The following is a 22,682-nucleotide window of genomic DNA, read 5'->3' as shown; positions in this document are numbered from 1 at the left end:
CTGTTTTATCTTGTAATTCATTCCATCATAATGCTACATAGCGCTGATAAAAACCGCTTTTGATACCAATCTAGTAGATGTCGCTTTTGAACCATGTTGCCGTCCTTCGATCCATGTGTAGAAGCCGCCGCGCGTCCAAGCGCTGTCTTGCGTGACCAAAGGCATAAATATCCGCACACATGCCACAAGAGAGTGCAACGCCATATACCGCGGCCACGCCTACTTCGCCGCCATCGAGCTCAGATATAGTACATGCTATTCCTGAGTTTTTCGTGCACCTCGGCGGGTATTTTTCGGTATTGTTCCTCCGGCTTCTTGCTTCCTGCATTGCCTCCAGACTTACCGTCCGAGTCGCGCTCCCCAAACTTGTCGGGACGGTGTGCACGAGCACGTTCGCAGACAATATCTGCATAATACGCGGGCGGGCATATACTGACGGCCTTGGTTGCTCTGCCGTAGAGGTAGCACAAATCGTGTGTCAGCCGCTCCAGTTCGTCGGCCGCTTTGGTGCCAAATCTCGGTCGAAAAATTTCGTCGAGAAGAACCGTGTAATGAGCAGGCCTGGCGGTGCCCTTGAGAGCCTCGTGTGCCGTCAGGAAGAAGTCCCAATACCTCGCCAGGGTCACGCCGCGGTCCACCACTGTACCGTTGATAACGTTACCAGAATTGGACATATCGTTTGTCGAGGTAGGGTAGAACCGAGTCTGGTGCCGCTTCACGGAGACTAGGATGGTGAGCTTTGGCTGGGACCTGGCCTGGTACTTGAGGCGGCAGGCTTCTCTGATGCTGGGCAGCTCCTGGTCGAGGACTTGGCTAAACTGGCCCTCGGAGACGCCGTCTCGGTAAATAATGATGCTGTCGGGTAACTGGCCTTTGTTGTGGTCGCGCCAGGTATCCAGCCGCGTCTTGAACACATCGGCAAGCCTTTCGGTCACCATCTCCTGCTTGGAAGTTTGCTCCCAAGCCAGTGCAGGCCATTGGCCGAGGTCCCTGTCGATGCTCGAGACGAACCCCACCAGACTGGGAGGCTCGTTGCCCTTCTTAATGGGCATGTTCGTCGGGTGGGTTACGTCGTAGCCAACAATCATCGACTTGCCTTCTTTGACGAGGCTGGATTCCTCTCGTAACTTGTGATTCGTGCCTCCAGCCTTCAGGTTGATCTTGAGCCCGACGTTGGCGAAATAGGCCGGGCTTGCCTTGGCAAAGTTTCTCCCCACTAGACAGCTGGTATGGATTCCGTAACCACAGTCTCCAAACGCCTTGATCTTGCTGTATAGGCCAGTAGAGTCTTTCTCCGCAAGGATGAAGACCATGAGATCAATCTTTTGTTCTTCAAGCCACGTAAACATTCTGTGAAGAGTTTTATCCGTTTCCGAATCATTGACATCAAGTGTGACGTGCTGCGTTTTGGGCGGAATGGGGCTTTTGTTGATGGCAATGCCCATGTTCACCAGGAACTCTCCAAATTGGTCCACCACCGAGCCGTCCACTAAGAACGGACGTTGGCGTGGCGTCGACACGTTGACCCAACACCAGCGCTGGATCTTAGTGCCCGATTTGAGGACCCTCACTGCTCTCATATTCCATGATCCATTCTGCGGCGACACATCGGCATTCTTTGGTCTTCCGTCCGTACCAATACCGTTGTAGCTCACCGTTGGCGCCTTGAGAATTCTTCCCTGTACAGTCAACAATTGCTTGTCGACAGAGACGCCGAATTTGCCTAGTGCTGCGTCGTCGAGACCAAGAACTTTCCGGCTGGCGGTGCTGATCGATAAGGCGTTGGAATACGGTGACCGACAGGCAAAGTCCAGCATCGCTGTGGTCTCTTCCATGGTTAGAGCTGCTTTGACCGACTGCCCAGGTTGGATCTCGATCATTTCGGCCGGGACGTAGTTGAAAGGCTTCTGCTCAGTACCCACATCGAGCAGGGGGTAGTCACCAGGTGTAATATTGTACTCTGTAATATTATAATGTCAGCTGATCACGTACTAGGGAGAAAGAGATCGTATGAGAGGGAGAGGGGGGGGGGGGGGGGGGAGAACAAGAGGCTCGAGAGGGGAGAGGCAAGTTTAGGGACGCTGAGCATGACTATCAAGGCGGCAAGCGAGAAGGAACAAACACTTACTCTGTCTGAAGTAGTCAAAGACTGTAACGTAACGGCCCCCTTTCCCTTTGTCGCCGTCCATCCAGAATTGGACATTCTTGGGTCCTGCATACTCCATCCCACCATCGAACTTTGGCGGATGGGCCATGCCTCGGCCTTTGACTTTGATCTCAAAAGAGGAAGCAAGAGATCGTATAGACTTGGAGCGGCGAAAGGTCTTGCCCTCGGAAGTCTTCATGGTAACCCAAACACGTGTCTTGGGCAGGAATTTGGCAAAGGCCCTGAGTTTCCACCCCTGGCTTTTGTCTTGGTAGGCGGCTTTTAAACCTAGACTGTCAAAGATCTCCGTCAGGCGGCCAGCGAGGCTGAAAACGCCGTGTGTGACGTTGACGTTGAGCAGCGTGCGACCAGTTGCAAGGCGGGCGGACTGGAAGTAACCACGGGCCGCCGTCAGAGCTCGCCAATTTTGGGTAAGTTGCTCAATCACCTTGTCGTTCCCCAGGGGGAAAAAACGCGATGACCCAACGGTGGCGGTTTTGTGAAAATCGCTCCGTGGCCCGTAGCCCAGGATGATATTGAGCGCATCAACAACTTCAGGATAGCGCGGAAAGGAAATCTCATCGGCGGTACCCGGCGCATCGATCATGGAGGTCAGATACTTCTTCATGTCGCCCACGTCAATGTCGGCTGGCCCGTGGAACTGGACCAGATATGTGTCAATGAGGTCGCCTCCTTCGTCCTTGGGCACCTCGACCTCGAGAGGATTCTCAGTCAAGTCAATCTTCTTGAGCGTAATGAGCTGGCTCTTGAACTCGGTGGCAGCAACAAGCGTCTTATCTTGCGCCAAGAGCTTCGCGAGAGCCGCCTTGATGGCGAAAAATAGTGCTCTACCCTTGACTTCCCTGCCTTGATCGGGCTCGTCGGATTCGGGAGCATCACCAGCCGGTTTTGAGGCAGCCTTACCGCCCTGCTCGGATTCTTGCTTCGATGATGTCGGCTTCCTGGAGCGCTTCTTGACATCAAAAGTGTATTTGAAGAACGAGTCCTTGTTGACGTTGATTCTGAAATAGTTCGCCCAGAGAACGACAGGTTTCCCCTGCGTTCCAAAGGCCGGTCGAGCAGGGAGCTGGTCGTTCATCGGGGTCTCGGACTTGCCCCCACCGGCGCCGCCAACTTTGCCCCCCTTTCCCTTGACGCTCATAGCGGCCATTTGTTTGGTGATGGTCGCCAGCGAAGCGGACTGACGTGCAACAATCTGGTTCTCAAGTTGAGTGATCTGTGCATCAGGCGGAGGAACCGCACCATCGTAGCTACATGGCGTCCCAACATGTCAGTCTGGTGTTGAAACCGGTCCACAGCAGAGGATACAACTCACCCGAACACCTTTGAGATCCCGGGAGAGGCGTCACGGCGCCCTCCCCGTCCTCCTCCGCGGCCACCTCGGGGACCGTCTCCCCGGAAGCCACTGAAGCCGCCACGAAAGCCACCGCGATCTCCTCCGCCCCGGCCACCGCCATAGTCTCCTCCCCTACCTCGGCCACCGCCATAGTCTCCACGGTCGCCTCCCCTGCCTCGGCCACCGCCATAGTCTCCACGATCATAGCCGCCTCGGCCTCGACCACCGCCGTAATCCCCACGATCGCCTCCTCGGCCTCGACCGCCACCTCTACCGCGGTCTCCACCGCGGGAGCCACCGCCACGATTTCCCCGGTTGCCTCTGTCGGCCATTTTTGAGGAGCTCGATGCAATTTGAAGAGAGCAAGACTGCGCTCGAAAGGCGGGTGTAAAAGAACGACTTCAAGATGAAGCGACGGAAATGGTGACCCAGAAGATAAGTGATATCGAAAAAAAGAGAGAATATTGCCAAAAGCGAGAGTATAGAGATGCACGTAGATGGCACCAAGAAGAGTAACGATGATGCGTGTGAAGAGGATGAAGATAGATGATAAGCAAGCAGAAGCAGAGGTGTAAACTGAGAAGATTGAGCCGTGCTCAAGTAGGTAGGTAAACAAAGGCTAGAGCCAGAGCCAGAGTGAAGCGAGAACGAGCAGAAGCTGGAGCAAGATCAAAGGGCCCAGATTGGAGTGTCGTGCCTGCCCGAAGGAGAGCAGCAAGAAGAGGTCAATCAACGCAGGAAGGAGCCTTGCGGGGCATGCAGAGACACTGGGAAGGAAGTTGCACAAGCAGGAGCGGGAGCAGGAGCAAGGGCAAGAGCAGCGAGGTGTTGGGAAGCTGCCCGAAGCTGTGCGTGCAGAGCGACTCGTGAGAGACGAGAGTTTGAGTGCGACCCGAGCTTGGAGTTGAGGGTCCGCACAGGTAGCTTTTAACGCGCCGAGCTCGAGTGGAAACTCTCCACCGAAGCTGCCGTTGTCCGTTTCGTTTAAAGATGGATCGGAGAGAAGGAGCTTGTCAGGGTTCTGCGGGGAAGGACGAAGCGAAAGCTGCAAGTCAACGGTTTGTGTCAGCTTGCTAAGTACCTATCAAATAGATAGAAAAGAAGAGCTGTGTGCGAATTGGATTCGGGGTGGATGGAGAGCTCCGAAGGGGGGGGCGTCTGTTGGAGTTGCTTTGATTTGCTGGGAGCTGGTTGGTGCTGGAAGGGATGATGTCGCCTACCTTGCAGCTGCGCGCTGTCGGTCGTTGTTGGATGCTCAAGGTGAGCACGGTGATGTACTTGCATGTACTTGACACGGCCTGCCGCTATGCCGAGATCTGGAAGCCTCTCAGAGTACCCAATGATACCTTGTGTGGGACTACCGCTTGCTCCGTATGAACCTGTATAGCGGGATGGGTCGGAACTTGGGAGATAGATGTTCAATAGAGGAGGCCCGAGATATATATATTCTTTGGCGAAGACATTCAATGCCACCCTGAAGCCGCAAGATGACTTTGTGGCAACTCGCGCGTCGTTGCATCCAACTTGTATATGCGGCTTGCATGGACTCAGCTCACTGATCCACGCCCACTTACCAGCCAAACAAAATTTCTTCCCCCCCTTCCTTGCTTGCCCCCCATTGTCGGCCTCCCAATGGATCCTGTTCACTTCGCTGGCCTCTCGAGGAGTCATCGCCCGATCACTCGAGCTCTGCTTGTATTATCGTACAAACGCGGAGCGGCGAAATAAAGTGATTCGCTCGATCACAGAAGAGAGAAAAGTGAGGCATCACAGCGCTTCTTTTCTGCCTAGCTGCAACCGTCTGCACGGCCTGCATCGACTCCTTCGTGGCCCATTGTCGCCCCAGCCTCACGTTTCACAGCATATCTGGTGTACGGACAAAGGAGGGTGGCATGAATCCTGGCCGGCCTGCCGCTGACATCCTGTCTTCACGCCACCTCACAGCGCGTCGGCCTGTTGTGATGCCTTGCTTTCGCTCCCGTGGTTGAGACGCGCTGCTCGCCGCCCAGCCTGTCGGACACCCTTGGCATCTCGGGGCATATCAGCATCATCACGGCGGGCCTCTCGCATGGGTGAATAGATGCGAAACGTCATCTTGTCTTCCTGTGATTGGCCCTTCTTAGAGAGGAGATCGACTGGTGAGAGAAAGTGTCCTTGTGGATGCAGGAGTCACGTACGAGTACGAATGAATCTCCAGACAAAAGGCTTGAGACGAAGTATGTACATACGAACAGCTTGAAAGTTCTTCGCCACTGCGGGGGTCGTGAATCCAAGCACCTCAGTCCGCACGCTGTCACAGTATCTCGGCGCCTAACTGCCCATTACCTCCAGCTCCATGGAGCACTTGTCTGTAGACAGTCCGTTAATAAACTGCATGCCCTTGTTATCAGCGCCGGACGCACATCGTCTACAGCCGCAGCTGAGACTGCAAATGAGCATCGCATCAGCATAGCCACTTATGTATCCATGTACCTAGCTGCCTGCCAAAGGAGTCTGCTTTATTTGATAAACGACAGCTCTGGTGGTGCGTTGAAATGAAATTGTAAATAACACTCTTTCAAGGCGTCACACTTCAATGTCCTGGCCTAGGCCAGCGATCTGGCGAGAAAACAAAATGGACGCAGCAGATTGAGACTCGAGAGCATCCTCGACAAAAGTCCCAAAAAGAAATCGAATTCCGGCGCCGGGAGTCGAACCCGGATCGCTGCGGGACTTTCTAGTGAAAGCGCAGTATGCTAGCCACTACACCACGTCGGATATGCTTGTTTGATGAGTGGAGTTTTTCTTAGCATAAGCTATATAAGTAGCGGCATGTAGTCGCGGCTTATACATACCAGCAACATCGTCAGCTCGCCTATGATGAGAACAAGATCTAGGTAGTCAGCTTCAAGGCATAACCAGATACGCGGCATACATATACTGCTCAGGTATTCAACAAAAGAGGCACTCAATAGATCGAATGCCCACACCATAGTTTGGCAGCTGGCCCACATCAAGTTCTACAGCTCATATTGCCGAGCCCGACATGGCTGAGGATCCGTTCAGTTCCTCGTGAATGCATGAATTACGGGAACATTTTCTTCCACCTATCCACACAATGTATGATTCTCGAAGGCCTACGTGACGTCTACCCAGCATATATCCATGCAACACGTCGTGGCATCCACTCACACATGCTCAGCATTCCCCGTCCTGGGGTTTTCCTAGATCTCACCCTGTTCACTGCTCCTTCTACCAAGCTATTCTCTGCGTATCAGCGGAACTGCCCACGGGACAAGACAGCTTGCACTGGTTACTCACCTCCGGACTACCCCTATCAGGCATTTCTGTCGAGAATGTTGCAACACGCTGGATAAACCTCCAGGGACGTCCAATCTAAAGGTCTAAGGGCCTGGCAAGTCAGTCCCATATGACACCTAGTGTCAATGTGCACTCTTCGTGATGACGATATCCCATGAGCTTTTACAACCCCTTTTTTGCAGAGTAAATCTATCGAAATTTAGTTTCTATGGATGATATTTTCCTGGCTAAGCAAGCTTGGACTCTCCACAGCATGACTGGGAGCTAGGGCGTTCGGGAAGGGAAGACTTGTCGACGGTTCATCTGCGAAAACATCAGGCTCATACGAGGATACATCTTGAGAAGCGGGCATCAACATGTTTGTGACACCATTCACAGTTGCATTGCTGGCCGAGATTGCACTGGAAAGGTTGACTTTGACATCAACATCTGGTGATGGCCCAGGAAAATGGCTTGCTCCCCCAACTGCCTGGACTGCCTGGACTGCCTGCTTCGCTCTTTCGTTGGCTCGGTTTATCGCCTCGTCCCTCTGGAGCTTTGCCCAGTCTATACCATTCCGATAAGCAGCAGCGCCTTGTCGAAAGTTCTCAACATCGGCGGTCAAGAGATACTGTTTGACCTCTGTTGTGACAAACCCCGGCTGTCCTCCCGGATGCAAAGGCGGAATCGGATGGCTGGTGTATATCCCAAGAACGCCGCCCATGTAGTAACATGTGAGGGTATAAGCCTTATTGTCGTACACCTTCTCTGCCTCCCCGTAAGACTGAAGGCTCTGGATCCCTCTGGCTCCCAGCGCGCCGTCGTAGCACACTTGTCGAGGTGCAACCTCAGCGGACGCGCCGGGGCCTTTAACTTCGAGGAAGAAGTTGGGCGCAATTGGGAGCTCCTCCTGCGCGGTAGGGACGATCTGGCCGCTGAGCGCACTTCGAACGTCTGGGTTGAGCTGCTCTGGGCGAGCGCCATAGTACAAATCGGGCTTGCCTGGCACAAGAGTGTCATCGGTCAAATGCTCCAGGTTCCGGAACGCATTGTCGCGTGCCGCATTTCGCTTGTCTTGGTCCCCTTCTAATATTGGAACAACATCGGACAAGACCGCGGGCTCGCCTTGAGCAGTCCTATGTTGCCGCTTAAATCTCCGAAAGTCCTCGTTCGTAAATCTTGACGGAGATAGAGATGCCCTGCGACGGGCCAGCGCTTGCCGGATCTCCTCCATATTCTCGGGCTCTGGCGGTAAATGACCGTTTGGATATTCATATCCATCGGGCAAGACATGGTGGTCGATGAGGTGTTGTTGGAAAGCACGATCATATGGACTGGTGCTTTTGGTACGAGCCGATGGGAGCGTGGTTTTCCTTGTGCTCCTTGAAGGATATGGCGACCGCCTGCTCTGTCGTATGGATCTCCTCCTTGTCACAGGACTCGTCTGGCTGGAACTCATGTCGTCCAAGGCTTGTGTAGGTGCCGGGTACTGAAAAGGTCAAGTTGTTAACGTACGCGGAAGAGCATCACAGACAGCTGCCTGAAGAACGTACCCCTATCAGATCACGTAGGTCTGGACCTCCGTGGCTTGAGAACCGCCTGACGTTCTTCAGGTGAGCTGGCGAGAATTGGCCAAGAATCTGGCCAGCAGACTGTTGGTGATGATTCTCCTGGGCGAGCGAGCGTCGTGCGCTTCGTGTAAGCCTTTGGACGCTCGGCTGTTCCTGGTCTGCGTTATGGAAGGCGATCTGCCTTCTCTCTTGTCTCCTGTCTAGTTCTCTCAGTGCGTTCCGTGTGAGCGGCACTTTGGACAAATTGTCCCAAAATCTCGAGGGGATCGTTGATGGATAGTGCGGCCTGTGACGTTTGGGTGAAGACGATGCCTCCTGGGATGCCTCGCTGGGCCGCTTGCGCGAGGAATCAGATGCTTTCTGATTGTCACGATTATCAACATCTGCCAAGGAAACCATGCTGAAGCGCTGGACGTATTAGACCAGCAGGAAACCGTCGTTATATAGTCGTGGTAATGATATCTCCAATCTGTATTCGCCAGTCTGGCTACTGTGACAATGTGTATGAGAACAAGAAACATGATGCTGCACAAAGGGTTTGTATAGAAAGCTGCAGCTGGACTTGGTTCTTGTATTCGCTGGCATTACACAAAGGTGCCCTGGGTCATCGGATGAACTAAAGCGCGTACGCATAGACTCATGTAATGTATGCTGTGAATTGGTGCCTGCGAAGCGCCTCTACTTCAAAAAAGGTCATTAAAGAGAAAATGTGAACTTGCGGTGGGTGATAGACAAACAATGTTGAAGCACGCGGTTGTATAACCGTGACCTCCCGCCGAGCTCAAAACGCGCAATAGACATGTTTAGCACTTGTGTACCCGATTAAAAACCTCAATACCTATATATATTGCTTCAAGGAGCATTCCCGGGTCATCGCCATTCGGCAGCCTACACACACGTTGCGTGACCTGCGGCGCCGCCCGAGTAGACGAAGGGGGAAGGGGGGAGATAACTCACCCACAAGCCAGAAGCCAAGGACATTACGACAATTTGAAATACACGCGGGTTACACGTAACTGAGAAAACGAAGCGTCATCACTGTATATAGGCCAGCTGATAGAAAACAGAAAATCGCAGTAATGCCCAAAGAGCCGCCCATTAAGCCATGATAGGAAGTCCTTCCTTGGTAACATTGTATAGACGTAGCACCGGCATTCCATCAACCCAGTCGTAAGCCTTCTTTGGTCAACCGCTTTACAGAATCGTCATAGATTCGACAGGTAATCGACCCTCAATAATATCATACCCCCCATATGCATTTGCCGCAATGGAATGGGCTGGATAGAATGCCACTGGATTCTCGATAACGAAGACGCCCACTCTCCTGAACCCGACTGTGTCGCCCCTCGAGTCGTACACCTCGTCCAGGAGCAATCCTTCTTCCGAAGTGAGGCGAAGCGCCGTGATACTCGAGGGTCTATTCGTTGCCTTGCACTCCATGTCAAAAATGCCCGTAGCGGCGATATTGGGCCAGTCCAGGCTCGGATCTCGTATGCCCCTGATCAGCTGCTTGGCCTCCTCCGCCTCCAAGCGAAACGTGTGCCGGTTCAAGCTCTCCGTTGGATAGGGTACGATGTTTCCCCATGCGCTGTATTCGGCATGATCCCTCGTGCTGTACTGCGAGATGCGTAATCTGCGCACGTAGCCGTAGATGCCAAGCTCGAAACTATCAGGGGACTTGGAGTACTCCACCATTGGACCTGGCCACTCATTATCACTCCGGGGTACGCAGCATGGGACTCCCAGTCTACTAAATCCCCTGCTACCAGCTCGGTCTGTGCTTATTCCCTGGCAGATGGGCCCGACCAGAGCCATCCAGGACCACGATGGGGCCCGTCTGATGATACGCCCTTCATGGGTAGGTCTCTGAAGTGCCGGCAAGTCTGGATCCAAGATTCGACTGCTTCTCCAAAGCAATCCGCTGATTATGTCCATCTCCCACAGGCCAGCCATGTAGCCGTCTGAGCCTGGTCCAAATCTCTCCACGAGCACCGTCTGGAAGAGACGAGCAACACCGGATATTGCCGCGTGGTTGTCGGTAGGGTCATAGAAGCTGCGCTTGGAATATTCCGCTACCATGGCATACCACCTCTGTAGGGCCGGATCAGAGCCCGCTCCCAGCTCCCATGGACGGCGTTTGTTTCCGAAGCTTGGTACAAGGTAACGCGTTGACCGTCTAAAAGACCGAACCTGGTTACACGGCTTGTGAATCTCCTTGACTTCTGGAAGAGAGACACTGTGTCGCGATGGAAAGAGTAGGTTGTACCAGGTATCCCTTTGCCCAACCATGTTGCATTCGCCGTCTTCAAACTCGTGGCGTTCGCGACACTGAAAACTCAGCTGCTGCTCGCCGTAGATAATGGCGCGCCTGGACATCAATAGTTCCTGATAACACCATCCGCGGTCATTCGTGGGACCAATATCTCGAGTGCGTGCCTTGCCAATCCGACAGACAGTTGAGGTGAAGGTGGTAGAACACTCATAGGGAAGATGGGCATCTGGGGTGTCCGGGCTGTATGTTGGTTCCAGAAAGCCTTTGTCTGCATCCTCGCTTCTGCCGGCCACGATTGTGAGGTCGGCATTGTTATAGATCTCGGGCACCAGGGATGCCTGCAAAGCCCAGTCTTTTTTGTCGTCCTGCATGATACACAACGCGTCGATCCAGATGCCATGATAGCCAAGTTCTTTCGCAGTCTGTATCGCCTGGCGATGTGTCAAGCAGAGCTTAGAAAGCGATACTCCTGCCAAGAAGGCCTTTCTATTGCTTCTCCGAAGCTTGAACATGTTGCGTCCGGCGCTCCCCCAGGAGTATGAAAGTGCCACATAGACCTCGACTGCATCTTCTCCCGGCTCAATGAGCCTTGGCTTCTTTTCTTTGATGTAGATTAACCTCGAGGGACAGGGTTTCCGCTCCCTTCCACAGCAACGTTTGTCGAACCTGTTACATCGATCGAGCCAGCCTCGCATTATAGATATGGTCTCCGTACGATTTTGAGGCTTCGCTGACTCCCTAGCGCTTCGTCCCCGTATCTCGGGTGTCGACCCTGGAAGTCACTCGCTTGGTTAGGCAGCTGTCTTTGAAATGAGGAAGCACGAAGTTCGTCGCCGTTTGGCTCACCATAAGGTACAGAAATGTTGACAAGCCCAAGGAAGCCACCTCCTGGGATGTCTTTTGATGCTCTCACAAAGTAATTCAAGGATGGAGAATCATAATTCAGTTTGCAGGTAGCGTTCTCCTTCCAGGCCGACTTGAAATCGGGTTCGGATGGGCCCTCATATCTGCCGTCGTCGGGCGGTGGCTCCCTTCGATAGAGGCAGAGATACAGCGTGGCATTCTCCAGGTCGGGATGAGTTTTCCAGTTGTGGAGGAAGTGCTGAGGCCGAGGCTTGTCGTTGACAAGATTGTCTTTGACCGCGGCCCAGATCAAGCGGCATACCGAACAGGGTTGTAGAAAACGCTCCGCACAAGATTTGAGCGCTTGAAGGCTCTCATGATGTCGGTATAACAACCTGTCTTTGCGGACCTTTAACCCGACACAGACGGAACATAACCGCCGATCCATGTCGCTTATACTTTGAAAAGCAAGTCTCAACTTCGAGATATTAGATAGATGAAAAATGCCATGATATATTGTAAGTTCGTACTCATAACTTATAGTAATTGAGACAGACATGCAAAGGGATCATAAGGCCAAAGTCAGTACATAGCCGGATCCTGCCCCTGCAACAAGTGTTACTTGCAGGATTCAACAAAACCAACAACATGCAATATATCAATGTGGGAAAGACGCCCAGCGCTTAACCTATGGCTGACAATTGCCAGCTTCTGAAGCAGTGCCACTTACCTTCTGCATACCCCTGTCAGGCTCTGGATTCTGAAGGATCCAGCCACTTGCTCCGCCCCTCATGAGGCTGAATTGAAGGGGCAGTTGACATTTTGACGGAGGATATGCCGTGTATTTTGTAATACAATGTTACAGAATCAAATGAAGCGGGGATGAGAGAAGCGCTGGGGCAGACAGCTGATGCTGCCTGCTCTTAGCCTTCGAAATACTTGAAATTCCACTTTCTACGACATCATTCATGAAAGCACATGATAGTTGAAAAGCGAAGAAAGAGACAAGCACGAAGTAAGCCTACAAGTCATCCTTATGCACCATGGGCTCACGACTGAACCCAGCTCCAGGCAGTCGACAAGCTACAAATACTGATTCGCTCTACAGTATCCCCAGACATAGCATTGAAAGCAAAGCGCACCATTCAATTCGACAGTTCATCTCTTGTTCCACCATCATATCTCCACAACGTCAGCAATGGCTGAGGCCTTGGCTGCCATCGGTGCCATCGCGGCGGGCCTCCAGCTTGCCGAAGGCTCTGCAAGAGCTCTTATAAAGACCATCCGCATCATCAACGCACTTCGAGAGGTCCCTCAGAAACTAGCAAGATACTTCCAAGAGATCGAAGCATCCACGACCCATGTTGAGCATCTTTGTCGCAACCTATTGCAAGACGAGTCCAAGTTCTACCAGCAACTCAAGTCGTTGAGTCACACGGACGGGCTCATAAAGACATTGGCCACCCTCCACGAAGCCACAGAAGAAGTGAACGAGTTCCTCCTCCCGTTTGCCGAGTTTGCGCCATCGCCAACAGCCATAGCAAAGCCGGGTCGCTGGTTGTGGAAGTCAATCACCTCACTGAAGATGGAGAAAGATCTGCCGCACAAGTTAAAAAGGCTGGAGCGGCTCAACGGCGAGGTGATACGTGAGCTCACAGCCGTGGGATTGCAAGTCCAGATGGCGACACATAAACTCATGGCTGCGAACAACAGTCTCTCTATTGAGGGATTCGCCAGCATTGGAGCGCAGCTTACTGAGCTCGCGGTGGGTGTTAGGACTCTCAGCCTGGCGGTTGCGCAGTCTCAACCTGTCGACATTCGCAGCAACAGCTTCGACCATGTCTCGGCCACCAGCTCCGCAGTAGAGCTCCTGGATGACTGCGATACGTGGTCGAACACTTCGTCTGAGACCTTTTCCGAGTCTTCAATGTACAAGAGCTCATGGCAGAAGGTGCCGTCTCAGTCTTCGACCTCACAAACAGTTGCCCAACGCAAGGAACAACTCCGACTTCACTTACAGCAGGGACTCTCGTCGAGTCTGACAGTCACTCCACGGGACACTCCTACTGACGCCCATCTACACCTCGCACTACTCAGCATACGGACCTTTTACACCAAGGGCAACTTTGATCCAGAACCGCAAGTCCTGCAGCCGCGCTTCTGGAAGGACTGCAGCAACAGCATCTACTTCTTCAAGATTTCGGATTTCCCAAAGGCTCGCATGTTACTCCAGCAATCGACTGCCATGAACTCTGACGACATTTTCTTGAAAGGATCAGTCACCGCGCTTATCGAGATTTTGAGTGTCCTGTCACCAATCAACACTGTCACCAACCCTGATGTTCGCAAGACCATGCTCCGTTATCTTCATGCTTTGGCGTTGCAGCAGCTGCCTCGTCAGAGTCCTATCATGGTTGTTCTGTCGAGGCTGCACGAAGGGATGGATAGCACAGATTGGTCAATGACAGCACTTACGTGCATCGTGGATCGCCTGTGCGCCAGCCTTGCTCCATCTAATGAGGTGAGGCTGCTGGCCCAAAGACGCCTCATTGCCTTACTGCGCCGTAACAAGGATTACGACGGGGCACTGCGCGTTTGCACCAAGGCCCTAGACGATATCAGAAAGGCATCTGGACCAATGTCTCTTCAGGAACGGAAAACAGCACGCTTGCTGGAGCACATTTACATGGACCAGGAGGACTGGGTGTCGGCTCTGGAGGTGTGCTTCGACATTGTGGAGCAAAGATTTGATGAGACGACTGGGTTCAACCCGGATCCTCAATGCCATGATGAGTGCGCTGTGTGGACAATGGAGGATATTGCAAAGATATACGAGAACAGCGGCAACCTGGAGGCTGCGATAGCATGGCTGAAGCAGGCACGGATTAGCGGTGGCATTTGCTGGGGGCCGGACGTGTCGCTGGGGCATATCCATGATAAACTTGTGGTGTTACTGGAGAGGTGTGAGCTGCATGATGAGGCGAAGCTTTGGAGTACTGCTTTTGGGCCGGCTATGGTATAGGTGGGAGGCGTTTGTGTATTGGCATATGTTGAGCGGAGCGCATGCATTTGGATCACGGGCTTTGCGAATATATACAATAGACTACTACGATAGCCTTACGAAGCTGATGATGATCTAAGTGAATCAAAGTCTTCATAGAGGTAGTAGATAATTTTGTTTCCTTCATTGTGGGCATACAAGTATGAGTATCAGTTTCTACGATGCTGTTCTTAACCTTCTTCGTCCCCTTCCTCGATAGACTGAAGATCTCCTATTTCTCATAGTTCACCTGTGCCAGTACTTATGGAGCTTCTCAATTATTGATGAATACCTCCTTTGCGTGGATTTGTGACCAACCCATGACCCCTGTTTTCAAGAGGATATGGTCGTGAATTGTCTCAACAGGCGCTATGTGTTATTGTTTCCACGACTGGGTTCGAGATCGCTTATAGTCATTGGATTCCCTCGAACTCATCATTGATGACCGTGAACAGTCTTTTAATGAGAACTAGGCTGAGCAGACGACTTTACGTGGGAGTGTCTGAAGCAGAATCTCCCAACTTGTTCCTCGCTGTTGGGCCTCTTCTCTCTCTTCAACAACAACTTTTCGACGACTAGTTGAGACGCAGGTTAACTTTTGATCACGGCTTTGACAGCCAAGGGCCGACGCGAAGAGAAAGGAAGACGGGTCGGGTAAGCCCGTCCTCATCTTAAGCGTCTCAGCAAGCGGAGGATGAGAATATTGAGTTGTGTCGCGATATCACGACGGAGAACCTGTTCCGAAAGGTGAAGTCGTTCGTCTTTGATGTAAATGTTGCAATAATGAAGCTGCAGATTTTGATTTGGAAGGGAGGCTTGGTGAAGAATCGAAAGTTGCTCCAGGATGTGGTGGACAATGACTACCTACCGTGGATTCACATTCACGTATTGAGTCGGGAAGCGAGGCACCTTGTGGGTTGTGCGACGGCCATGCATTGCATCAATAGGAGAGTGTTTTCCTTTTATATTGAACTTGGTTTGTCTATTTGCTAAGTTTGTCTGTACGACCTTGTCTATAAAAACCATGCATTGCTCCTATTCTTGCCCGCCATTGTGCTCATTCTCAACGCCGTCGGATTCGCCACTTCAGTCCACTCATTCGGTTTCACGGTAGAACTCGTTTGCAAAAAAACCAAACCTGAGAGACAGACATTCACTGTTCGATCTATAAGAGTGAGTCAACGAGGTCTCAGGTCACCAGTGGTTCATGATGTATGTCCCAACGGTTGCAGTCAGATCCTGCTCATATACACCACGCATATGAGTGAAGCAGTGCTACTACCCATAGCCATATCAACACCACTCAGTCAACGCAAGTATCAAGTATCCAGGTATAAAATATCCCCTTTGCCATGAAGGCATCATGTGCCTACCAAGCTGACCAACAAAACAAGAAAGCCCCAAAAAAGAGACAAACCTACCATTCTCAACACACACAAAGAGACCTACCACAATGTGCACCAGAACCCGAATCTTCGTCGTCTGTCCCTGCCGCAACGCCGGCTGCGTCGACTTTGGCAACGTCTGCAAAGGACTCGGCCACATTGTCGAGGTCGACACCCACAGCCGAACCGTCTGGGACTATTGCGACTGGTGGTTTGCCCATGGCCCGCCGGAGCTTGTCCTCAACAGCTCTGTCACGCCGCGGTGCAAGAACCTGGGCTGGAGTGATTTGAAGACAAAGTTGCCCGAGATTTGCGACAGGTGCAAGAGGCAATGCCAGTGACGAGGGAGTTGTGAAGGGAAGTTTGGGGTTTCTTGGTGGATAAATCTTCTGGAGAGAGACATGGTGGCATTGCCACTCGGATCTCGAGATGCTTTGGGATAGCGACCTTCCCATAGAATAGACATAAGGAGCGTTGAATAAAGTATTTTCATCAGTCCATATTCTCGTAGAACAGCTATTGCTGCACCCTCTTGATTGTGATGGGTCAACGGCCAACATCTCCAGGACGATGTCATTCAAGTCACCTGTGCCACATTGTCCATGCAGAGAATATAAGCCGCAGAGATAAAGATTCAGCGGGCAAAACAAACATACCTAACTCAGATGAGTGAAGATAGCAAACATAGAACCTCGGACGTAGGAAACCCGAATCACATATTATCCAAACTTATATCAGAATCCCAAATCAATCTTCAAGCTGTCCAACTGCCCAATAACACCACCTCGACCTACGCTCCGAGTATCTCCCTTCTTCACATACTCACTCTCTGGCGGCCCCAAATACGTGTACCGCAAATCACCAAGATCAAGAAGCAGCTTCTCCAGACAGACGTTCTGGCTCCGGATCCGCACCTCAATCGTATGGCTGCCCTTCTTGACCGTCCCCACGTTATGCCCCTTCTTCCAGACGCAGTCCATGACGGCCGTGGGCCAGCCCTTGGGGAGATTCTCGGCGTTGTTCTCGTCCTCCGTGAGGCGATATGTCTTGATGGGTCCTCCGTCAAAGCGCACGTCGTACTGCATTCTGCTCGTCTTTTCGGTTTCGAGCGTCGTGTTGAACTGAAGCTCGAGATTCGTGTTGTCGTGCTGAGAAAAGACGTAGATCGGATAGCGCAGGAACGGAAGCTCGTCAGGCTTGCTAAAGTCAGTATCAAATGGCAGAGTAACAGCTCCTGCGATGGGCCGGCCAAGAGCAGGAAGCTGAATGTATGGCGCCGTGGCCCAATCGCCAGCATCAATGGCCAAGTGCCCGCTCTCCTCGACAAAGCCCTCAAAGTCTGCAGGGACCCGGCTGTTCCTGACAGTCATGTGGACTTGCTCGTAGCCATCACGAGTACCGATGATTTCAATCATGACCTTTGCATCAAAATCAGCGGGCACTTGCGCCCAGTCAATGGTGATGATGACTCTGATGTCGTCATCTCGGGGGTTCAGGTGGCCTTCGTACTGAGAGAGCTTGATCCACTTATACTGCGGTCGGGCTTCCCAGGAGAACTCCTTTGTGCCGCGATGGAAGACCTCAAAGTAGCGAGTCTGTTCGCCATAGGGAGTGATGAACGGAAGAGTCACTCCGGGCTCGAGGCCGCCGCGCGAAGGGTGAGTTCTGTCCGAGTCCTCGTTGATATGGCCGGGGTTGATTCCCTCGATACCCTCGACGGCTATTCCCATGTGGCCAACGCTGGGGTTCGAGTCTTCTTGTGTTTGCACATAGCAAAGCCCATCAATCATGTTGCGTGACGGTTCCGCACCGGTATCGCCATAGCCATAGTGCGGCTGACGCAGCATGAGGTTCCATTTGCCGTCCGAGATGGAGTTGTACTCTTCGTACAGATCGTGATCGGCATCCATGAGGCTGATGCACTTCTTGAGCAGGACGTTTGTCGTGTTTCGGCGCTGCTTGGCAAAGAGCTGATTCGTGAACTGGGCGACGCGCACTTGAGTGAAGATGTAAGACGCTTTGACGGGGTGAAGCACGAGCTGGAAGAAGGCAGACTTGTGCTCCTCGTCAATGTGAGAATAGACTGCCTCAGTCTCGGCCAAGAGTTGCCGCCATCGTGCAAGGATTCTATCAGTCTCGTGGTACTTTTGAATGACAAAGGTCGACGCGTCGATGTGGTCCTGCTTGCGCAGAGCGACCAGCTTGTTGAAGTCGTACCAGGATTTGGCAATATGGCCTGCGTACTTTTCACCAAACTCCCGCGTAGCAAGATGCTCAAAGTAGCGCGGCAGGGTGGTGGCCGTGATGGAGTTGATGTCCCAAGCCAGATCAAACGCAAAGCTCATGGGGATCTCAACGGGCTTCAAGTCGCCGACATTGAAGATCCAGATGCGATCGGCACCCCGGTAGTGAGCGAGCTGGAGCTGGTGAAGGGCCTTGCCCAGAGTGTTGCTGTTGATCCATCTGTAGCAGCGCGGGTAGCCCGTGTACTGGAAATGGTAGTAGAAGCCTGAGCCACCGGACCTCTTGTTCTCCTCTGCTGTCGGGAGACGGCGCAGATTCCCAAAGTTGTCGTCTCCAAACAGGAGCGTCACATCATCGGGAATCGCGAGTCCTTTGTCGTAGTATCCCTGAACCTCTTTGTAGAGTGCCATGAGCTGCAAGACGCCGTCTTCCTTGCCATAGTTCTTTTTGATAATGTCCCTCTGCACATCCAGCACTTCGGTGAGGATCTTGACGGGATCGCCTCCTGTCATGGGCACATCGCCTTCGCCTCGCATCCCCATGGTGAAGTAGGACTCGTAGGGCACGGCCCTCTCGGCTCCTTCTTCGAAATACTGTGTGATCTTTTCTTTGTTTTTATCCCAGTTCCAGGTGCCTTCGGGCTGAGTAGTGGACCACTCGTTCATGGCCCTCTGCATCGGCTCATGGTGCGAGGTGCCAATCACAATGCCATAGGTATCGGCCAGCTCCTGGTTCTTGGGGTCATCCACGAAAAAGGATCGTCCGGGATACGGATATCCTCGCCACATGGCCGGCCACATGAAATTCGCCTTGAGGCGCAAGAGAAGCTCAAAGACGTAGTGGTAAAAGTTGGCATCAAACTTGGGACCAAACTTTTCATGAACCCAGCTGTCCATGCCGGGGCACTCGTCGTTAATGAAGATGCCCCGATACTTGACGCTGGGCTCGCCATTGCATGTGGTTACAGGTAGAGCAAAGATTTGCTGTTGCTTCTTGGGAGGCACATCAGCCCACCAATGCCATCTATTTAGAAAAGTTATCAGATCATGCTTTCCCATATGTCATATAAGACGGCAAACACTTACGGCGACACGCCAATTTGCTCCGAGAGGGAATATGTTCCGAAAATGGTTCCTCGTTTATCACTCCCGGCAATGACCAGAGCATTGTCATACCCCTCAAAGGGCTCCTTCACAGTCGTCGTGATCCAGGATTCCCATTTCCCCTCAATCTGGGTGAGATCAATCTTGCCTTGATCTCTCAGGAGCTGAATCGTGGGTGACTGAGTGAGAGAGCCGATGACGATGCATGACCGAGCCGGAGGAGCCGAGGGCCGAGCTTTGACAATGGGATTGCAGTGCCGGCCAGTGACCCTCGTGAAGTCTGTGGATAGATTGTTTGCCGCGATGGAGACGCCGGTGTAGTCTTGGTCGTCGACAAAGATCTCGGCGCCGATGAGGCTGAAGCCGTCACCGAGCTCAAAGGAGACGACCTTTTCTTCAAGCATCGTGCTAGCTGTTGAAGACGGACGTCCCAGGTTTGTTTGAAAGTGACTGGATTAAACAACAGCCGATAGAGATGATGGAGGAGATGACGGAAGAAGTGAAGGCTATTTGTACGTGATGAAGCGATGCATGGAATGAGTGTCTCAACCGAGTACACGGAGCATCAGCCCATGGACGGCTTGTAGCTCTCGCCGTGACGACGTCACGAGGACCTGGAGTCTCGAGGCGGGTAATACAGCATATAAGCTTCTCCTCACTTGCCGGACACCACGGGATCGGGTAGAAACCCGATGGGAGGGCGGATAATATCTGTGGAGAGCCGTCTTGAGCAGGGGTTCGAGCTGGGATGATGCACTAACCAGAGGCGTCGAAGATGGCGATCAGGTTGAAGAGAGTCGTGAAGCTTTGGGTTGTAGCGTTTGGTGATTTGTATGATAGTATATTCGAGTTCTAATGAGTTTATAGATAGGTAAAGGAAAGGATGGTGCTCTCAATTGCTGCTGTTGTTCAATTTGATGGGAATGATGATTGTGCCCAGTTTCTGTAAATGTTGGAGGAGCAGACCTGTTGATCTCATCCCATCTCAGCAGCCACCGGGTTGGTTCATCAGCGGTACAACCCCGCGTTTACTGCACCCACACCTATCTTCGTCACCTCCAGGTACCTGCAGTACATTTGAGGTCAAACAAGCAGCACATGCAGTAGAGGCAATTGACTTCAATTGTCCATCAAAAGATCCGGGTCTCGAATGAATATCGTCATGCCTCGATGCCTTATACAAGGTTCAAAGTCTGCATGTAGTCAATGTCTGACTTGCTAATAAGAGGCACACGCATGTAGCCCTTTTCGAGTGAGATAATGCTCATGCATCTATAGCAACTTGAAGTGAAACAGCGATCAGAAACACAACATGATCGAGAATCTCTATAGTCTCATCTGTCTCAATCTCAACGCTGCCGTAGTAGTATTGACATCACGAGCAGCAAGTCAGCTGGCTCATGTCCCAAGCAATGATCCCCCCTCATACAAAGAACCAGCATCACGACGATGTGTGACCAGCCGCCGCCACCGCAAGGATTTCCTCTTCGAACCCAGCCACATATTCGACCTCAACACCGCCCTCTTCCAGCAGCTGGCGGCCCGGGTTCTTCCCCACGAATGTCTCGGGCTCCAGGACGCCCACATACACCTTCTTGATCCACGACTTCTGGCGCAGAATCCGCTCGACGCACGGCAGCTTGCCGCTGAGACGCTTGAAGCAGGGCTCGACGGTGGTGTAGAGCGCATGCGGGCTCGTCATGACGGCGTCAAGGCCCTCCTCGATGGTGGAATGCTCCTCCGCGAGCTTCAGGAGACAGCACTCCTCGGCGTGGGTGTTTCCGGGGAGCTCCAGCGTGTAGCCCTCGGCAGAGACGTGGCCGTCGTCCAGCCTCTTGAGCAGGGCGCCGACACGGAAGTTGGTCGGCTTTGGCGGGGATTTCTTGGCCAGCTCCAGGGCCTGCCGCATGGCCGCCTTGTGACTTGCGTCTGCTGAGGAGGCCATCTTGTGTCGAGATCTGCCGCGAGATGCAGTTGGGCAAGGCGGTTATACGTAATTCATTCTGTGCGTGTGCGTGTGTATCTGCCAGGTTGCACCAAACCATAAGGTAGGTAGGTATATATTGGCACAGAATTCAGTCGTCAACCAGCTCAATTGCCTGAAGGGGTCAACAGCTCCGGTAATAGGGCGGCAGCTCGTTAGTAGGTAAGCAGTGGAACCCCGGCTGCCGCCGCCATTAAGCTTAACGCGCTGCGACGCGTGACGCAGCTGCAGCTCGAGTCAATCCATCAGCCTACCCTCCCAGTTCTTTGTCCTCTGCAACCACACCTGCGCTGAGGAACCCGCAGCGTCGCATCGAGTCGTGAACAGACATGTCGGACCACGAAGACGTCGTCGATGGCGAGCCGCCCTCAATAGACCCTTACGAGGTCCTCGGGCTCGAGCGCACTGCAACTGCTGATCAGGTCAAGAGCGCATATCGAAAGGCAGCGCTCAAGAACCATCCAGGTGGGTTGCACAGACGGGGCGATTCGGAGGCATCATGACGATGGACCAAGTCCGTAATTCGCTGACGATGCATTGGTTTTTGCAGACAAGGTCGCCGAGGAACACAAGACAACGGCTCATGAGACCTTCCAGCGCATCGCATTCGCCTACGCCGTCCTCTCAGACCCCGCGCGACGAAAGCGATACGACACCACCGGGTCAACGTCCGAGTCCATTGTCGACTCCGAGGGCTTCGACTGGAGCGAATATTATCGGGAGCAGTACAAGGATGCAGTGTCCGAAGACGCCATCAAGAAATTCGCTGCGAAATACAAGCACTCCGACGAGGAGAAGGACGACCTGCTCATCGCCTACGAAGAGTGCGAGGGCGACATGGACCAGGTCTACGAACGGGTGATGCTCAGCGACGTTGTGGAGGACGACGAACGATTCCGAAAGATTATCGACGAAGCCATCGAGACGGGCGATGTACCCAGCTTTGCAGCCTACAAGCAGGAAAACAAGCGGAAGCGCGCCGCTCGCGCCAAGGCCGCAAAGGCTGAGGAGGCAGAAGCAGAGGAGCTAGCCAAGGAGCTCGGTGTTCATGACAAGATCTTTGGCGGCAAGGCAAAGGGCAAAAAGGGCAAGGGCAGCTCAGAGGATGACTTGGCAGCCCTGATCCAGAAGAGACAAAAGGATCGTGAAGGAGACTTCTTCAGCCGCCTTGAGGAAAAGTACGGTGCAAAGCCCAAGGGCAAGGGCAAGAAGCGTGCTGCGCAGGGAGACGAAGAGGAGCCATCGGAGGAGGCGTTTCAAGCTGCTGCTGCCAGACTGAAGAAGGCCAAGACTGCGAACAAGGACGACGAGCCTGCATCAAACGCTGGCCGTCGATCAACAAGGTCTCGCCGATAGTTCATGAGGTGTATGTCTGCTTTTGGGTACTTATATGATTCAGGTTGGGCTGTTTTGTGTCATGGAGCTGGGTATAGGATCGGATTTGGGATACGGCATCAG

At 52.8% G+C, this 22,682-nt stretch overlaps 7 protein-coding genes across 7 annotated transcripts; 2 read left to right on the top strand and 5 right to left on the bottom strand.

The window, feature by feature from the left end:
* Positions 1 to 74: 74 nt before the first annotated feature.
* Positions 75 to 3,835, bottom strand: TRIREDRAFT_49832 (uncharacterized protein; the record flags this gene model as incomplete). The annotated part of the gene is made up of 4 exons (XM_006966738.1): positions 75 to 1,960; positions 2,129 to 3,233; positions 3,282 to 3,417; positions 3,489 to 3,835. The coding sequence occupies 4 exons, from the start codon at positions 3,833 to 3,835 to the stop codon at positions 240 to 242; spliced, it is 3,309 nt and encodes a 1,102-aa protein (XP_006966800.1). The 3' UTR covers positions 75 to 239.
* A 3,167-nt stretch (positions 3,836 to 7,002) lies between these two features.
* TRIREDRAFT_109102 (uncharacterized protein) lies at positions 7,003 to 8,752 on the bottom strand (the record flags this gene model as incomplete). The annotated part of the gene is made up of 2 exons (XM_006966737.1): positions 7,003 to 8,271; positions 8,336 to 8,752. 2 exons carry the CDS (start codon positions 8,750 to 8,752, stop codon positions 7,003 to 7,005), a joined length of 1,686 nt encoding a protein of 561 aa, XP_006966799.1.
* Positions 8,753 to 9,547: 795 nt separating this feature from the next.
* On the bottom strand, positions 9,548 to 11,916 carry TRIREDRAFT_109101 (uncharacterized protein; the record flags this gene model as incomplete). Its single annotated transcript, XM_006966736.1, has 2 exons — positions 9,548 to 11,221; positions 11,341 to 11,916. 2 exons carry the CDS (start codon positions 11,914 to 11,916, stop codon positions 9,548 to 9,550), a joined length of 2,250 nt encoding a protein of 749 aa, XP_006966798.1.
* A 660-nt stretch (positions 11,917 to 12,576) lies between these two features.
* Positions 12,577 to 14,575, top strand: TRIREDRAFT_122724 (uncharacterized protein). Its single transcript, XM_006966830.1, has one exon. It carries the CDS (start codon positions 12,667 to 12,669, stop codon positions 14,488 to 14,490), a length of 1,824 nt encoding a protein of 607 aa, XP_006966892.1. The 5' UTR covers positions 12,577 to 12,666; the 3' UTR covers positions 14,491 to 14,575.
* A 1,922-nt stretch (positions 14,576 to 16,497) lies between these two features.
* On the bottom strand, positions 16,498 to 19,644 carry TRIREDRAFT_79606 (uncharacterized protein; the record flags this gene model as incomplete). The annotated part of the gene is made up of 2 exons (XM_006966735.1): positions 16,498 to 19,160; positions 19,223 to 19,644. The coding sequence occupies 2 exons, from the start codon at positions 19,642 to 19,644 to the stop codon at positions 16,628 to 16,630; spliced, it is 2,955 nt and encodes a 984-aa protein (XP_006966797.1). The 3' UTR covers positions 16,498 to 16,627.
* Positions 19,645 to 20,681: 1,037 nt separating this feature from the next.
* On the bottom strand, positions 20,682 to 21,185 carry TRIREDRAFT_64601 (uncharacterized protein; the record flags this gene model as incomplete). Its single annotated transcript, XM_006966734.1, has 1 exon — positions 20,682 to 21,185. The coding sequence occupies one exon, from the start codon at positions 21,183 to 21,185 to the stop codon at positions 20,682 to 20,684; it is 504 nt and encodes a 167-aa protein (XP_006966796.1).
* Positions 21,186 to 21,553: 368 nt separating this feature from the next.
* On the top strand, positions 21,554 to 22,502 carry TRIREDRAFT_31481 (uncharacterized protein; the record flags this gene model as incomplete). Its single annotated transcript, XM_006966657.1, has 2 exons — positions 21,554 to 21,689; positions 21,775 to 22,502. Coding segments are annotated over 2 exons (864 nt in total), but the record flags the coding sequence as incomplete, so codon positions are not given.
* Between the last annotated feature and the right edge of the window lie 180 nt (positions 22,503 to 22,682).

Source organism: Trichoderma reesei (assembly GCF_000167675.1).
Source record: "Trichoderma reesei QM6a unplaced genomic scaffold TRIREscaffold_14, whole genome shotgun sequence".
In the NCBI taxonomy this organism is placed as follows: domain Eukaryota; kingdom Fungi; phylum Ascomycota; class Sordariomycetes; order Hypocreales; family Hypocreaceae; genus Trichoderma; species Trichoderma reesei.
This window is presented reverse-complemented; position numbering and strand designations above follow the sequence as displayed.

What these genes read in the sequence shown, in the direction of transcription:
- TRIREDRAFT_122724 (XM_006966830.1), top strand. Translation starts at nt 12,667, where the DNA reads ATGGCTGAGGCCTTGGCTGCCATCGGTGCCATCGCGGCGGGCCTCCAG.